General features: G+C 39.7%; 1 protein-coding gene across 2 annotated transcripts; it reads left to right on the top strand.

The window, feature by feature from the left end:
* The first annotated feature begins 136 nt into the window (after positions 1–136).
* On the top strand, positions 137–18,325 carry scube2 (signal peptide, CUB domain and EGF like domain containing 2). 2 transcript variants are annotated; one of them, XM_020713884.1, is made up of 23 exons: positions 137–462; positions 840–956; positions 1,214–1,339; positions 1,588–1,722; positions 2,399–2,524; positions 2,615–2,731; positions 5,044–5,133; positions 5,730–5,846; positions 5,943–6,065; positions 6,316–6,432; positions 6,544–6,666; positions 6,889–7,005; positions 8,049–8,138; positions 8,268–8,390; positions 8,904–9,071; positions 9,375–9,578; positions 13,725–13,895; positions 15,009–15,176; positions 15,411–15,572; positions 15,644–15,841; positions 16,596–16,748; positions 17,100–17,179; positions 17,451–18,325. In XM_020713884.1, the coding sequence occupies exons 1-23, from the start codon at positions 375–377 to the stop codon at positions 17,595–17,597; spliced, it is 3,060 nt and encodes a 1,019-aa protein (XP_020569543.1). In that variant the 5' UTR covers positions 137–374; the 3' UTR covers positions 17,598–18,325. The 2 variants fall into 2 exon arrangements, with proteins under 2 accessions (XP_020569543.1, XP_020569540.1); XM_020713881.1 differs by having other exon boundaries at positions 9,372–9,578.
* Positions 18,326–18,770: the final 445 nt, after the last annotated feature.

Below are 18,770 nucleotides of genomic sequence, written 5' to 3'. Positions count from 1 at the left end.
TCAAATAATCTTAAAGTCGAAGTCAATTTCCGGGTAACGTTTTCAAAATAAAAGCCTCTAAACTTCTACTTGTTCCATTTGTTTCTTTTGTGTGTGCGTAACTGTGTGTGTCCTTCACAAAACTGCCGCTCGTTCATTGGCTAACTCTTGAAGCTCGCGAATCACCCCCAACCACACACAAACACACACTTACACACACACACTTACGTTTATGCATGCTCTCATTCTCTTTTAGTCATTCGCTCCTTTTCATTTCAAAAAGCCTCTTGTGAGGCAGATTGACAGGCCAGAATGAAAATGAGGTGGACGCTCTCTCACGGCTTCAGTGCGTACGCGTCCTTTTGAGAAGACCTCTAAACTTGGATCTTATCACCATGGGAGCAATTTGGGCTGCAAGGGACTTGTGTTTGTTTTTGCTCTTGTTAAATAGTCGCCAAAGCGCTGCGCTTCCAGAGATTCGAGGTGGGACTGGTGTGTGAGTGTGCATAAATGCTGTGCTGTCCAGTCGTGCTTTACGCACATTTTTTTGAGTGCGCACTTATTTGAACAATGTGGATCTTTATAGCTTTTTAAGAAATGATTTTGTGTTAAAACAATTTTGGTGCTATTTTAGTGATCTGTGTGAGTTCTCGGTGTGCGTAAAACCTTGTCAAATAGAATTTGTTGGTACCCTTTTCATGCTGGTTCTCATTGTATTTTACATAGTTTGGAGGTTTCTGTTTTATTTTAACTTTTATTCATATTTTCCTGCCATACTTTCTCCCAAAATGTGTTTTTGTGATGACAGACGTAGGCGTTTTTTGGGGGGTTAAAATTAATGCGCGTTTGCTTTTCCACAGATTCATGCGCAGAGGGAAGTGATAGCTGTCATATTGATGCTATTTGTCAGACTTCCCAAGCTTCATATAAGTGCACGTGTAAAGCAGGCTTTAAAGGAGATGGAAAACACTGCGAAGGTACACCTGTCTTCAAATACCTGGATGGCATTACGGACTATAAACATGAGCCACACATTTAAAAGTCTTTTGACATTTTATGTAAACACTGTATACATGAAATATTTATAATTCTATTATTTTTCACTTTACTTTTACAATTAAAATTGATTTCACACAGTTCCTTCAACAGCTTTTTGCTTTATACAATTAAAAAAAACAGTATTATTTCTTGTTTAACGAGTTTCTAAAAAATTTGTTTGGTGTCTACATCCCAGATATTGACGAATGCGATCTGGACTTTAATGGTGGTTGCGTTCACGAGTGCAACAACATACCAGGCAACTATCGGTGCACTTGTTATGATGGATTCAATTTGGCCCATGATGGACACAACTGTCTGGGTAAGGCCGGTCCCTGAAGCACAAAGATAATGACATTGTGTTAAGAGCTGCAGTCATCAGATCTGATGGAGTGCGTGGGATAAGTGGGACATTTCTCACATGTTTAGAAAAACATCAGCCACATCTGCAGTGTTTACAGCACAGAGCAGAACATCTGTAATTGATTTATATGAATGAAATGCTTGTTTGCTATAAGAAATAGTCTTGTGGAGTTGCATAAACTGTTTATTAATCCGAATGTGCCGTAGATGTGGATGAATGCAAGTTCAACAATGGTGGGTGCCAGCACACATGTGTCAACACCATGGGCAGCTATGAGTGTCGGTGCAAAGAGGGCTTTTTCCTCAGCGACAACCAGCACACGTGCATCCATCGTTCAGTGGGTGAGTTCACAGGATGCCTCATTTTTGCCGTTTACAGTTTTGCAAATGAGCTCAAAATGAAACCCATAAAAGATTTTAAAACTTTACAGACTGGGGATGACTTGGTGAGGAGTGGCAGGTTCAATCTGGCCTCTGTTTGTTCTGAATCAAAATGTGGTTGTAAGAAGAGTCTGTATGACCCAGAGCACCAAATAAGCCAATAACTGGAACCCTTCCGTTGATGTGGTCTGTGCTACAGATCAGTGTAGAAAGCCTTTGGTTTGTTCTTTTTCACTCAAGTCAACTTAAATGCCGGTGCTTTGCACTTCACAGGGTCTTGACTGCCCTTTCAAACAACTACAGATCAGGCTGCTGATCCGTGACCCATTTGTGTAAACGGTTTTGCATCTCTTCTCACTTTTAAAACCAATATAATGGGTGAAATAGCAGAAAAGGCTGCTGAACTTTAGTTTTCAAGCCAACTGTAGCTTAATTTGCAGTTTGTTCTCTTCCTCTACACACAGAGGTGTTCAAAAACAATCCAGATGTGGATGTTTTTGGACGGAGCAAGGCCTAAGAACAATCAATGTCTTTGAGGATGCCAGACTAATCTCTCAGCATGGCTTCTTTTGTGCTTAGCAGGTCAGTCACTGCAGGAGAGTTTCATTGTGTACCTTTCTCCCTCTTTGCATCCCAGAGGGCCTCAACTGTATGAATAAGGAGCATGGCTGCGCCCACATCTGCAAGGAAACACCCAAAGGGGGCGTGGCCTGCGAGTGTCGTCCCGGGTTTGTACTGGCCAAGAACCAGCGTGGCTGCACCTGTAAGTGCAAAACACATTGAATTAAAAGGTGCACTATGTGACTATTTGCTCTGCCACCATTTTTTTTTCCTCTTTTTTTTTGTACTCCAGTAACTTGTAACCACGGCAACGGAGGCTGCCAGCACACCTGTGAGGACACGGAGGACGGCCCCATATGCAGGTGTCACGCCAGGTACACTCTGCAACCTGACAAGAAGTCATGTGTAGGTAAGTACTCTGCTCACTATACTTGCAACACTATAGTTGAATTATCTTACTAGAAATATAAAACCAAATAAGAAAACAATATATACTATTTCAACAATATATACCCCCATTCTAAGGAACAAAGCTTTTTTAAGACTGAACTCCGGTAAAAAGCAAAAGGACTCCTTCAAATTGTTATTGTTTCCTGGATGTGAGAGTTAATTAAATCAGAGCTCTGGCTGATAGAAAACCAACGGTTCTGATCTATTTTTTAATGTGTAAGACAACCAAAAGCTTATCAATGTATATAGACAATTGAAGTGAAGCTTAGCATGCACGCTTTTCTTTAAATTTCTGCTGACATTTCTTGTAAAATCAATATAGTGTTAATCAGTATGTTTTTTTTTTACTTTCTGAAAAGTTGTATTGGGTAATTTGTAAGTCAACCTATAAGTCACCATTAGGCCTGCACAATATATCGCAATTTTATCGTTATTGCGATACGAAGGCGAAAATTGCAGTAAATGGTTTCCTTAAATGTGCTAAAACAATCTAATGGCAGCTTGAAGTATTTAACGAATTAAATAAATCCATTTATGCATTTGAACAATCAGATGCACCTCTTCACGTTGTTGACCAATCAAATGGAGCCCTTTTATATTAGATGTAGGGTCATTTGGAGTATAATTTTTAAACAGTTTAAGTGAAATGGAAATATTGTTTTTGTTGTTTTGCTATTTGTTTATATACCACAAGTTATATCGTCATCGCAATATCGCATATCGGGAGTTTTCCTCATATCGTGCAGCCCTAGTCACCATTCTGAATGGTAGTTTGCTTTGATTGGTCAACAAATGATTGAGTGCAGCTCCAAGCTACCAATATTGATGTTAAAGAATGAACCACGCCTGGTTTATCAGTATAAGTTAGTATTTATAATGGGATTCTTTCCTTTTTCATAATTTCAGCTTCAGCTTCCTTTTATCTTTGAAGTTATTTCTATAAACAGAAATAAATAAAAGATTATCAAACATATTCACTCAAAAAATAAATAATTTTTTGCAGTTTCTCAAAATGTAAACTTTGAACTTCAAAACTCTAATATTGAAACAAAAAAATATGAATCAAGGCGTATGATAGACTTTGTGTGGCAAAAAAAGCAGAATTTCAAAGCACATAGAGTATTAGGTCCCACAGCTTCTTTCCTAACTCTCGCATCATTAAACCTAAGCTTTTACCTTCCTCATAATTACTTTCTTATCGCAAAAACATGACATCAGCGGAGCACCAAGAACATTTTCTTCTGCCTGACATCACTAAATGTATTAAATATTTATTACATCAAGTCATAAGAAAGTTATCATGGCTCCAGAGATTCAGATGTTTTCAACAACAAAGAGGAAAGCAACATTTTTATATTTAAACCTTAATATATTTAAAATGTATAAATATATTTTTTCTACTTTTAATAGGACATTTAAAAATACACCTTAGTGAGCAGTTGGTGTGATCCTTCGCCAGATGTTGCAACCATACCATTACAATTTTTTTCAAATAAAAAAAAAGAAATTCACATGCCATGAGAAGTTACAGACAACATTGAAGATTACTGCAAAGCTTGCACACATGACTGAAACCTGCTCTGTCCTGCAGGCCAGGAACGGTTTTTTATGGTAAATTTGGGGATGTACTTTATATAATCTATGACATTAAGTTTTATCAGTAATTAAAGAATAATAAAGTGACACATGTGATAAGTGTTGCACCTTAAAATTACAATTTATAAAAAATTAAAAAAAAAAAACTGCGCAGACAGTTGTACGTGATGGTATCTGTAAATCACCAAAGAGACACAGTTCATTTCAGGAACTCTGCTTTTCCCCTGATTTAAGAATGATGTGGAAACTGCCACTTTTGATCAAAGCCTGGTTTAGTTGATTCCTGCTGTGATGTAACGCACTTCAGAGATGAGGATGCTGCCTTTAACCTCAGAGGATTTTGTTCCTTTCTTGAAGTGAAGTCGATTTTGGTCTTCTCTTGAAAACACAGTAACTAGAAAGAATCTCTGTGACTTGCCCTCCTCTGCAGTATGTGTTATTCAGCACAGCGTTTTTGAGGATTGCAATCGGTGGTCAGATAAAGGGGTTATCTCTCCTTCCAGCATCGGCGTGTGTGAGGTCCAGGCGTGTAACTGCAATACTTTCTCCAGATTCCGATCTGACACACCAAGCCAACACATGCAAAGTGCATGTGGTTTCTTAAAGTTCACTTTCAGAGCTGATGTGCCTGTCTTCATCAAAAACTGTCTGTTTTTCCTTTGTTTTTCGCAACAGAGAGAAACGAGGCCACCACCGAGTCCTCAGATCACAACGCCACGTCTTTCACAGAGGCGGACAAACGCGTCAAAAGGAGACTGCTGATGGGTAACAGTTCCACCCTTCACCTTCAGCTTTTGCCCTGAGCTGTGTTTTACACGGTTGGTGTGCTGAGCTGCCAGGGAGAAACTCTGGTGCGGGAATGGGAGTGATGTCCCGTAAGCCGACACATTCCTCAGGCTTTTGAGCAAACTGTGAAATGGCTACACGCTCAGCGTCTCGCCCCCAGTCTCACTTCAAAAAAATATATGCCTTTGTGACAGTGTGGCACATTTCACATTTGGCTTCTATTTGGGAAGGGCAGCGTTTGAATATTTCCTTGTTTTTTTTCATCAGTCCTGCGATTCTGGGTCATACAATGTATTTTCCCTGTCTCTTTGGTGCTTTATCAGATCACAGACCCACAACAGAACAGCTTGCCACATAAAAAGCTGGTTTCAACAAACTTTGAATTTTGGGCAAAAAAAATGAATAATTTCTAGTACTGGAGTGGATTAGCTGTTTAGAAAGCACATTTCTCAGAAAACCAAATCTTTGTGTTACTAAGGATCAAGTATCTGACATTGAAAAATAAGGCTACATTGCTAAGAAGGAAGGTCATTTACTGTACAAACAGTCACGAGCTGAACGTGTTGTGATTTCAGAGACGTGTGCAGTGAACAATGGAGGCTGTGACAGCACCTGTAAGGACACATCCACAGGTGTTCGGTGCAGCTGCCCGGTGGGCTTCACGCTGCAGCCGGATGGTAAAGCATGCAAAGGTCAGACTCCAGGCAGCACTCTCTAACACACATTTGGCATTTTTCTTTAGAGGAAGTTTCCTTCAGAACAGATGAAAAATAACGTTTTGCCCTCAGACATTGATGAGTGCGAGCACCACAACGGGGGCTGTGAACATTTCTGCAGAAACACGATTGGCAGCTTTGAGTGCAGCTGCAGAAAAGGCTTCAAGCTGCTATCAGACGAACGTTCCTGTCAAGGTATCTGGAAAAGAAGTAGCATTTGAGAAAAAAAAGTAATTGGAAAGACACACAAATCACACTGAAATAGATTTCGTACACAAATATTGCACAGCAATGTTCATTTCTGGATGAATCCAAAAGTTACCTCTTTTACTTGAAGTAACAGGTCAAATATTCCTTTAGAGTCTTTCTGGTTGGGGAATTCCTCCTTCTAATGGTTGCCACTGACTGCTCTGCTATTATGTCCTCTGCCTGATTCTGATTACAGATATAGATGAGTGTTTCTTTGAGCGCACATGTGATCACACATGTGTGAACTCCCCTGGTGGTTTTCAGTGTCTGTGCAACAAAGGCTACACCATGTATGGACTGGCCCACTGTGGAGGTGAGAGTGACTCGAAGAGGTGTTTTACTTGAGAGTCTGGGAGTTCACTCACCGGTGTGTAGCACTTTTGGATAGTGTAATTAGGAAAATGGCCTTCTCTTTTCATCTCAGACATAAACGAGTGCAGTGCGAACAATGGTGGTTGCGCACAGGGTTGTGAAAACACTCTGGGTGGATTTGAGTGCTCCTGCCATCCTGGTTATAAACTTCACTGGAACAAAAAAGACTGCGTTGGTAAGTCACTTTTTTTGTTGCACAATTGCTGAAAACTGGAGGTTTGGGAGAAACATAGGGGTTAAAAACAGGAGATACTTTGAACAGTCTTTTTTTTCCTATTGATTTTCTGTTATTTCTTGCCCTTTTAGTAAAACATTGAGAGTGTAACAATTCAGACTGTCCATAAAACTCATGCTTTTTTTTTACCCTTTGAGTTCTTTTTTTATGTGGTTTTCTTAGAGGCTGAGGGTTTACCACCTGCAAACCCCCCCTCTAAACCTACCTTGAACTGTAGCAAGCTGCCAGGAGGGGATCGCTGCTTTTTGACCTGCAAGTCTCAAGTTCACTTCAGCAGCGGTGAGCTAAACCAGATCTACACGTGCCCCATATCACTTAGCTTTAATTTTTAATTCCACCGTGTTGATTCAGTATTTGTACGACAACTTTGCAAGAGTCACTTCTAGGTCTGCTTATCTGCTCCCTTTGGCTACTCTCTGTCAGAGCCACTTTGGATGTTTTGGTATTTTGAACCATTGTGATCATTGTTCTATATTCCTCAACACTTCATACATTTAGCTTACAAGATTTTAATTCATCCAGAAAGTTTCCTTTGGGAAAACAGTCTGCTTTATGTGTTAGTATTATCTGGAGCAGTTTTTATGACAACAGAAGTGACCAACTAACCCTAAGAGAGCTGATGCACTTTAAAAATCCACTCTGATGAAAGGGGTGTTTTTAACATGTTCTTGTGGCATTTTTCTGATAGTGGAAGCCACATACAAAAAAATTAAAGTTTGAAAATGCATTTTTTACTATTTTTTTATTCAATTCAACTTTGGCTAAAATAACATAATCAAAATGGGAAAACCATTAGGAATCCTTTGAAAATAGATCAAAAAGTGATGGGAGTGGGACTATAAGAAAGTCTTTATTTTTGCTTGGGGACTTTCGGGAATCTGCTTCTTTCTGCTGATGTGATTCCAAATGTTTTTCCTCTGTATCCTTTCTGAGAAAGCTGGAAACAGGAGTCTGACTAAATTATATTGAATAAACACTGCTGTTGTTATATATCAGTGAATTGGCTGAGGTTGCATCACCATGAATTCTGACTCTGGTGTTAAACCAAGTCTAATCTACTGGTCTTTGTTGCTGTGGCTCAGACTGAAGAGGATCATAAACTTAAAAGTGACTTGAGCTTGAACTGATCGATAAAGTCATCAGTGGTACAACCGCTGTGTCTGAAAAGAGGCTTAAACTAAGTCATTTTAGTTGTTTGAACTGTTGTCCATTTCAGTCTGCGGAGAGACTCTTCGTGTTTCTACATGCTTCCTCTGGAGTCTCTGCTTTTGTGACTTTTGTCAGTGTTGGTCTGTGTGTCATGGCCCCTTGTGTGTTTTCAGGGACAGAGGATTCCTACACGGTGACCTGTGGAAGGCCCCTGCCCTGCTTGGCTGACAGACAAAAGGACAGCAATGGCTTGTATTGCTTAGGCAAGTACAAAACCTCTCAGATTTGGATCTAGCTTTCTGCTCCGCTTGACAAAACAACCCAGATTGTTTCTTGTTTAGAGCTGACGGCTTTTCAAAATCAAAAAGACTTTCGGTTCCTCTGCCTTTCAGGTCCAGGAAAACACAGTGTTTCCCGGATTAAAACCACTGCCACCTTCAAGTCTGGCACTGCAAAGTGCAACCTGAAAAGAAGTCCGGAAAAGCTCTGGGAGAACGTGAACTCTGCACGTTCAGGTACAGAAGTTATCACACTGAAAAGCTGTCAGACACCAGACTTTGATGACAGATACACAAGGATTAGAACTGAAGCTCTTTTATGTTTAGCAGTTAGAAAAAATTTTGGGTTTACTGAAAGCTGACAGCATGTGAAGAAGATAAAGCAGGTCTGAAAGCTGCTTCAAAGAACACAACAAACTGAGGGAAAATTGGAAAGACTTGTGGGTACAGTGATGTGGTTTTGAGTGAGTTGAACGTTTTCAAGAGGCACTTTGTCTGGCCTTGACAGAAGAGGATGTAATTAGCTATAGCACGTCTTTCAGTCAGGTTGACTTTGCCATCAGTCAAACAGATTGCAGGACTGTTTAGCATCCCCAAAAGGGGGCTCAGCATGCTGCAACTTTTGTCATTACGGCTGACTCCCCTACCTCAGTCGCGACTGCAGCGTTCTCCAACAGCTGTGTGATTTCACATTTTGTGTGTGTGCCTGCTGGCTGTGCTGTGTGTATGTGTGTGTGTGGTTGTTCACAGACAGTAGGTTTCTCTTCACCGAAAACGTGCAGTTCAGCTACGTGAGCCTGCGCTGCACTTCGTCCGGACGGCGAACCCGCAGCCGCAACAGCAGGAAGGCCGGCGAGGACGACGGCTCCTCCATCACAGCTGAGTTTGAGCTGGATGTGAACCTTGAGGAGGTAACAGGTTGGTCTCTCTGCGCTTCCTGCTGGCCTGTGTGTGACCTTTGCTTCTAAGTCTTAATCTCTTTCACTGCTGTTTGTCTCTAAACAAAGCTAAACACTAAAGTATCTCCTGTTTTGACTTGGCTCCGGTGGTGGCGGACTCTCGGGTTGGGGCGTTGGGTCACAGTGTTTCCTATTTGGTTTCTTTGATTCCCATGTTTCTGGTTTTTGCTGCGGAAGCATGCAGAAACTCTGCAAGTTAAGAGTGTGCACGATAAAAGAGCTGCATCAAAGCAAGTGTGGTATGAAGTGCTTCTCTTAGCAGAGAGTTGTGACCTGAACTGCGTGCGTCGACGCTCAGAGAAGAGGCTGAAGAAGACCATCAGGACCCTGAGGAAGTCCATCAACCGGGAGCAGTTCCACCTACATTTTGCAGGGGCTGACTATGAGCTTTCCAAGAATTTAGGCCAATCAGCAGAACTGCAAGGACACTGTGGGGCCGGGCAGGTGCTGGTGGGAAGGAAATGTGGTGAGTTTGATTCATGCACGTCCTTTCTACTCTGCACAGAAACCACTTTAAAGGTGGAGACGTGCACACAGTAGACCCTTTTAATTGTAATGACCTGCGCCAGTGAGATATATTTCAACAAGTAGCTTTAATGATTGGATTCGTGGCAGGTGTTGGCCAGATGAGTGCCATATTTGGTTTGCCGACATGCTATAATGAGCCGGTCAGAGTGGGACTGCGTTGGTGTGGCAGAACAGAGAGACTGTTGTTGGGGCTCCAAGCTTGTGAACTCTTCCAGTATCTCCCGGGATAAGAGTGTAACATTAGGGGGCCCGTGGCAGGCTTCCTGGAGCCTGTTGCCTTATTCTGGAGTTTTATATACAACTTGCGATTCAGAGAAAGGTAATATACAGCCGTGTTCTGTCAGAGTGAAGTGCTGAAGGCTGGTTTGTGTTGCTTTTGGCCAATGCAACCGAATGCCCCTGTTTTCAGGCCTCCCAGTAAGTTTTCCGCCTGCTGAAACATCTCAAGAAACTGCTGCCAGTCTAGTCTTTTTTTCTTAAGAGTGTGGTATATAAACCATAAGTTTGGAAGACATTTGTTTGCAACATGGATCATGTTCTGTTTTTTCAGCACCTCATTGACTCATTAAAGCCCTCCTGCCACTTCTTGGAACTACTCGACATTTTCTGGCCTGAAAATTAAAAACAAACCCCTTGCACTTTATGATCAAACGCTGAAGCGATCTTATTCCCATCTTTTAGATGAATGTCTTGATTCCTTAACTTCCCCCTGCTTTGTTTTCAGCTGAGCATTAAGCAGTCCATTGGCCATGACAGGGGTGTAGACATGTAATTTGGGAGAGCAGCAAGGCGGGGTCTGCAAGGCATTCTTCTTAACCTCCACTTCTTTAAAGAAGCTATATTTTCCCCTCCTCCACCACCTCCCACTCTGGCTTAATGCGGAGTGCAGTTGAGGCCTTTTCAGTTTGCCCATTCCATTGAAAACCTCATTTGGGGTTTGTTCCCACTCTTTCACTCCATCAGAGAAAAATGCTCTTCCCTGTTTTTCTTGCACTGATGTGTTTGGGTACTCTCACCAAAATCTTTTTATGTTCATGTTTTTGATTTGTTGCAGCTGAAATGCCTCAGAAAACGGGTTCAAACGCTGGGTGTTTGTTTGCAAAAGCTTAAAAAAAAACATTTTTAATGAAGGCAGCACGTCTCAAATCTTTTTGGGCACCGATTGTGACTATTTGTTTGAACATTTAGGGATGTTTAGGAAGTGCCGTTGATTCAAGCTGGCAGCTTGAGTGCTGCCCCCCTGACGTTACCCCCACCTGGGGCCACTTTGCATGACCCCAGCCACTACACTGCTAAAGAGAATTGACTTCAGCCACACCATGGGAATCAATTAGCATCAGCTGTTTGGGCCTCTGCGTGATGGGTGCACGCAGAGATTGGTCTGAGCAGAATGGGGGGATTCAGAAAGCTGACCCCTTTTATTGGGTTCAGCTCCTTACCACTGTGATACCGTAGTGTTTTCCTATGTCATCAAGTAGGCAAGAAGCGGGGACTTGAATAGAGGTGAAAGGTCTTTTAAACCTCTTTGGGGCCATCAATTGGAGTACTCTATAGAAGTGTTCTTTGCATTTGAAAGGCTTTCCCTCTGACTCTCTCCTCTTCGCTCACTGTTTCCCCTCTGTCAAATAAAAGCTGGGGACAATGCGACGATGGCTCCTCATGGTCTTTCAGAACAAACAAAAGGTTCCAAAAAATGAACTGCTATTGATAGAATTACATTTTCCTTCTTTGGAGGGAAATCCAGAAATTTGCTGAGCTGTGTATAATGGCTCGGCGCTCAGGCTTTTGTGGATCCCAACTTTTTGATGTCCCTCTCCACTCATCTGTGGCACATTTTGCACTAAACCCAAATTGATTTAAATGATTGTTTTTTTCCCCCTTTTAAATTCTCAAACACACATAGTAATTTTCAGATTAATTAGAGGCATTTTTGGGAATCAAAGCTAAACTCATTTTGGGTCCTATAATCAAGTCTTTGCGTTTTGTGAGATAAAAGGGAAATATTTCCTTTCATTTACCTCTGGGTTTGCTTGAAAGAGAAGAGGGTGAGAAGTTTTCTGTGTGATCCACAGCCACGTTATAGTGTATTAATCCTCAGGAGGCAGCGGTGAAGCAGTAAAGGCTCTTTTGTTCTGATGAATTCCGGATAAGGCTGAGTTAGAAAAACACACAAAGCCTGAGCACTAGCTTTATTTTATATGCACAGTCCACACTTGTCTACTGTGTGTGCATGTTGTGATCAGTATCCAAGCTAACTTTAAAACACCGAACGCAGGATGTGTGTACAGTCAAACATTTTGCCTCAACAGAAACAGTTGGTGGAGCAAATATGCCGCCTGAAAATGTGTTTTTAATGTACAATAGTATTCATACTTTAAATCTTAATTCTTGTCACTTTTTTGTAAACTTTAATAATACATATTCTCTAGATTACCAATATTATCAGCCCAAAATATTAACAGTTTGTACTCTAAAAAAAAAAGTAATTTATGACAGGCTCATATTATTTAAAACAACTTTATGTTAAACGAGCTCATGATTTTAATTCCAATGAATACTTTAATACTTATTCTAGTCACTAATACATATTCTAGCATTTCCTTGGTTAAAACATTTTTCCTTTTTGGTCATTTCAACTTCAAATTCATGACAAATTCACATAAAAAATTATGATAATAACTGCAAACTGAAGGATTTAGCTTTAGATGTTAAATCATCAGTTATCCTGCAGTTAATTTTTCAGTCTTAACCCTGTCAGGCGTTTTAGTCTGGTTATTTGTAAGCAGTCGTCTTATCATAAAGGCAAATCCTACAGATTCAGTCAATATATACTCATCAAATATTTTTCTAACGCATTGGTCTAAGTGACGGACAAAAAGAGTTTTAAAATCACTAAAAGATTAAAGTTTACCCATAGAGGTATGTTGTATTCTTTCACAAATTTTGATAAGTATGTTTATAAGACGTCTTTAAAAGAAAAAAAAACTTGCAATGTTACTTTAAATAAGTGTTAAGGCTTTCATTAGTTAAAACACACGGGCTAATTATTTAAAAATATATGTTTATATATATATATTTTTTAAAATTTCCCTAAAATATTAAATGTCTAAATCTTTGGCATTGAAGGAAAAAATGTATTGTTGGCATAAAAAAAGCCCCTGGTCTAGAAAAAAAAAAAGGGGGGGGTTTACCTCTGCCCACTTTCAGTTTTTTCAGTTAACTTACAAGTGTAGAAAGCTATGATAGGTTTGTAAAAGTTACTGGACTGGGTTTATATGTTCACCATCCACCACCTTTGGTCTGCTGCACACATAAACTTGTAACTATTGGCAGAGCTTTTCTTATTTAAAGTACCGCACACACAGAGCCCTGCTGGATCACTAGAGGCAGCTCACACCTGTTTCTTTTATTATTCTTGACACTTAATTCAACTGCTTTATTCATTATGTTTATCTTTGGTGAGGTTTGAACAGCTGGATGCTTTGTAGCCACAGGGGAAAATGGACTGGGTGTGTAATACATTGACTTTCTCCTCTAAGGTTACTGTTGATCTCAAGAACTGTTCTGTGTGCTGAGGTGCATTATTTCAAGTCGATGCATAGCAGTCTGTTTTGGGTGTCTTATCTTCAGTGATGTCAGATGCTGATGAGAGTCATAGTGCCTGATGAGAATTTTTTCTTGGTGAACATTCTGGATATTTATTTTCAGCTTAAGTCCACATTAGCGAGTGGATTTTAACATATAGCACAAAAACTCCCTAAAGTCCCCTTCCGATAATTTTTTGATCTATTGAAAAGCGTTCCCAGTTGTCCTTTCATTATGATTATATAGTTTTCAGCCAAAATAAGAAAGAAATCGTCACAAATAAGCTGTTTTCCCTACGGCATTCTTTTCTTTTGCTTCTTATTCACAACGATTCGAATAAAGAAATGCTCAGAAATGCTGTTTTGAGCTTAATTTTTTAATATATGTCCTCCATCATTAGAAAAGTGCCACAAGAACTTGTTAAATACACTAAAACACATTAAAAAAATCAAAGTTGATCTTTAAACTTTGTGTTTTTCTTCTTTTTCTTGTCTGCCAGTGAGCTGTGGTGCGGGGACATATTATGACAGTGATCAGAGGCGATGCATTCTGTGTCAAGCTGGGACGTTTCAGGACGAGGAGGGACAGATGTCTTGTGAGCAATGTCCTGCACCTGAAGGACGAGAGGCGTCTGGCGTGGTCGGAGCGCGAAACCTGTCAGAGTGTGGAGGTGAGACTCAATGATGACCTTCACTTCATTTATTCGCAGTAAAAATGTTTTTTTCAAGTCAAGATTTCTGCAAAACACTGTTGTCAGTTGATATTTCTTCAGAAGGATTGTTTTTAAGAGATCGCAAAGATGATAAAATCCATTCAAAATGTGTGGAATTGTCTAGCAAACCACTCTTTGAAGTCATTGCCTCTGCATCGTGGAAACACAGCGCATCGACATTGTGGTTTTCATCACCTTAAGAAGCTGTGATGTTTTTTTTTTTTTTGGCCAACCCTGCTCAAACTCTTTCATAACCATTTTAGAAAGGATGTGTAAATACAAATCCATCACAGATATGTTCCCTATGGACTGATGAGAGCTGATCCCTCATGTCTTCTCCTATTTGTGCTAAACCAACCAGCTGCTGGCTGTAGTTTTAATGGAGTGTTCAGTTAGCGTATCTGTCCTTTTATCTGATTGTGAAGACAGACTTCAGTAAGCTGTGCAACTTAAACATTGTTTGAAAAAGCCAGGACGGGCTCAACATACACATAATGTAAAATCAGTAACAAATAATCAAAAGAAAATCTAACAATAGTTTTAGAAAGTCCATGAGTTAAATAGGTGTTTGTGGATTATGCAGGAAGTGCTGGTGCTTCGATAAAGATCTGTCCTTGGCAAATTTTCTGCTTTGTGTAAACCCAAAGAAGCTTGAGCTCAGGTAAAAAGGACATGTTTAAATTCAAAAGGTGAACGCCTCCAGGCTTCTTCCAGTCCTGGAGGAGCCACTATGAGCCCTCTTATCACAGGCACTTTGTGGCTGAATCCCAGATCCCATCTCTTCCATCAGACTAAACAAGAAGGCCAAGAAGGCGCCAACTTTGTATTAGTCATTTGCGAGTTGAGGAGTGTGGATGAAAAATGGCAACAATCCATTAACAAGTTGCACCATAAAAACTCGAATGGAATCACAGAAAATCTCGTCGAACGTCCCTCAGCAAAACTCAGTATAAAAAATGTGAACAAATCCAAACAGGGAGGTACTAAAAGTGTTGTTTCAGCAAAAGTTTTACTGTTGTTTTTTTATGAGTTCACTGTCTGAGCTGAGCAAACACTTATCTTTGTGATCAGGTCAGTGCTCCCCTGGTCAGTACTCCCATGACGGCTTCACCCCCTGCCTGCTGTGCCCACTGGGAACGTACCAACCTGAAGTGGGACGCACCTCCTGCTTCTCCTGTGGGGGCAACCTTGTCACCAAGCACAGTGGTGCTGTCACATTTCAGGAGTGTGAGACCAAAGGTAAGAGACTCATCTGCGCTGTAGTAACCTCATTTTCAAGGAAAATATTTTATGTTTTTGTTGGGACTTAAATTGTTACTGCGATTGTGATTGTTTAGATTTTGCCTTTTTTTTCATTCTAATTGACCTCCTATCTCAGATGGGAGTTGAACTCTGCTGCCCCCTGCAGGTGTTGTGTGCTCTTCACAATGCCTCAAAACATTTACGCTCTGTTTCTGCACTTTGTTTCTTCAGTCCAGTGTTCTCCAGGACATTACTACAACACCAGCACGCACCGCTGCATTCGCTGTCCCGTCGGCACATATCAAGTAGAGTTTGGCCAGAACTACTGCAGCACCTGCCCAGGAAACACCACAACAGACTTTGATGGCTCCACTAACATCATGCAGTGCAAAAGTAAGCATAAGTGAAAGTGTCAATAAAAGCTGTGGGAAGTCAACCTGCTAAAAATCGGAGTCTCTGCACAGACCGACAGTGTGGAGGAGAGCTTGGGGAGTTTACAGGCTACATCGAGTCACCCAACTACCCAGGAAATTACCCAGCCAATATCGAGTGCACTTGGACCATCAACCCGCCCCCCAAGCGAAGAATACTTATTGTTGTACCTGAAATCTACCTACCCATTGAAGATGAATGCGGGGACTACTTAGTAATGAGGAAAAGCTGTGAGTTTTAACATTCAAGGCATGCTAAGATAACTAACAAATAGGGGTGCAACGATTCATTGATTTAATGGATACATCGATTTTTGTTTCTAGGATCCAACCAGATCAATCTATCAGAGGCAAGTTATTAATCAAATCGACCTATACCATTATAAAATCGTTTCGAAATGAAATAAGTTGGTTACATTAATATTGGAAAATACTGTTTGAATTGAGACACGCTGTGTTTATTTTACTGTAAAAAACGAGTCCAGTGCGGACAACACACACGTGATGGCAGCAAAAATGATCAAGCCATCATTACAGTCTAATGTGTGGAAACACAACAGTGAGCTGAACTTTATAAAACTAAAATGTGAATGGATTTGCCATTCATTCTTGTTTACTTGTTTGTACACATATTTAATTTACACTTAATTATCTTGTAAGAAATACAAAGAAACCTGGAAAACTTCACTTGTACTGTTCAGTATCCAGGTACTATGACTGTGTGAGTCACATTTTTGGCTAAAGTCATCATGGATTGATTTTAGTTCAGTGAAATGAATCATACCTGGATCATTCAAAATGAACCAATATTGACTATGAATCTGATCGGCAACTAGAAATTATGATACAAATCGAATCGTTGCTCGAATGAGTCGTTACACCCCTACTAAGAAATATAGTACACATCCAGATGCTTGTTTGATGGTGGCAATCCTATTTTAAGTAACTCAAAGATATCTGCCTTTGTGCACACACACACACACAGCTCTGTCCAACTCTGTGACGACTTATGAGACATGTCAGACATACGAACGGCCCATTGCCTTCACCTCCCGCTCCAAAAGGCTGTGGATACAGTTCAAGTCCAATGAGGGAAACAGCGGAAGAGGATTCCAGGTCCCTTACGTGACATATGACGGTAACCATTTGTTCCTGTGGGATTATCAAAATAAAATCATATTGTTATTATTCAATACCGTTTTGCTTGTTATACTTTTATTTTTCAAATAAGTTCAAAGCTGCTTAAAACATTTGTAATTATATCGTTATAATTTTGAATAAATGACAGGTAGAAAAACTTTTACTTTTTTTCGTTCCCTCAAACGGCAGCTTTTTTAAAAATTGAGCTGTAATACATTTTTTTCCCCTCAAAATTTCTGTTAGTAAAGGAAACATTAATAATAAATTAGGGTGGGGTTTGAAACATGAGGAATATTTCAATGGCATAAATGATGATATTGTTGATGGTAGGTATTTCTTTTTTCTCCAGAAGACTACCAGGAATTGATTGAAGACATTGTTCGGGACGGACGGCTTTATGCATCGGAGAATCACCAGGAAATTCTGAAGGTATTTGGGCTTTGCGTTGTGTTTATTCCTAGTCTTTTGGCTAAACTCTCAAAATCTCAAGATAAACAAGATTCAGAGTAAACGCACAGTTGTTAAATCAATATTTTTCAATCTATTTCTTCTTAAGACGATTTTGATGGTTAAATAAATACGAAAGGCTATCTACTAATGACATTACGACCTCTGTTGGACAAATGGACACTTACAATGTGGGACTGTGATTTGGCTAAATAAATGCATTTAACATTAATTTTGTGAATTCTCTCAACAGGATAAGAAGCTCATGAAGGCATTGTTTGACGTGCTGGCTCACCCACAAAACTTTTTCAACTATACGGCGCAAGAATCAAGAGAAATGTTCCCAAAATCCTTCATCCGCTTCCTGCGTTCCAAAGTCCTGACATTCCTTCGCCCATAAATGCTGCACCAGGATTTTCAAGGGACTGTCACACAGATTGGTTGGATGTCATGTCGACGAATATGAAAAACAAATCAAAGCAAATCCCTTAAGTAAAATTAAAAAAGCTATTGAAACGTCAGCGCAGGACTGAAGTACATACCTTAATTTCAGGAGTGCTGAATACATGCTGACAGAATGGGACTTTAATCTATTGCACCACAAGGAGAGACAAACTTGGTGGGCGAACAGACATATATTGAATGTCAATGGTACTGTACATAGATTGTATATCTAGTTTTAACAGCCTTATTTTACTGGATTTGATGCATTTATGACAGAAGTACTGCAAAATGTAAGAAACTAATACAGCACAACTGTTTTCTTGGGAACACTAGCACTGAAAAGAGGTAGTCTCGCCACAAAAGCATTTATTTTGATGACTGTATTGTATATGATGTAAAAAAAGTGTTGAGAGTTTTAGCTACAGATGTTGATGACCCATGTGTTTGGTTTTCCAAGGTGTCTGGATAAACGTAATGGTTCTATAAACCCCTAAGCTTTTCCAGCTATTATCTGCTTTCACGTCAGTCAAAGATGCTTCTGTAGACACCCTGAGATACTAAAGCATGTCATGTCTGTTTCTATGAAAAGTCCTGTAAAATGCTGCTGAGCTACTGACCCATCTTAGATGCGATGTGTATGTATATTTTATGGTTTTGTACATCTAATAAAATTGTAAATAAAGATAGGACTCATATTCATCATTTCCTTAATTACCAGAAAAGAACCTTATTGTTTAGTGTGCACAAATTTCATTTGACATTAGAGTTTAGTATGCAACTGTTTGTCTATATTTGTCTGCTTAAGAAAAACACCAAATAAATCATTACTTGATTTAACTTGCAACACATTATTTAGCCAAAACAAGGTGCATTTTTTAAAGAAAATACAAATATAGGAAAGCTTATGCAGCACAAAAAATAGACCAAGTAACAAATTAAACATAAAAAACAAAATCAGTTAAGGTTAAGCTTTTTTTTATTTTAGACAATTATTAAAAACTTTGCTTCAAATGTGATGACTTTTTTTAAAAATAAATATGTAGTAAATCTGTGTTGTGTGCAAGATACTTTTTAAAGTTACTTCTTTAAAAATAAGCAGTACTTTGTAAAATTTTCACCAAAATAAATA

This window comes from Oryzias latipes, chromosome 3, assembly GCF_002234675.1.
Source record: "Oryzias latipes chromosome 3, ASM223467v1".
In the NCBI taxonomy this organism is placed as follows: Eukaryota; Metazoa; Chordata; class Actinopteri; order Beloniformes; family Adrianichthyidae; genus Oryzias; species Oryzias latipes.
The sequence above is the reverse complement of the archived record's forward strand: the minus strand, read 5'-3'. Positions and strand labels throughout refer to the sequence as shown.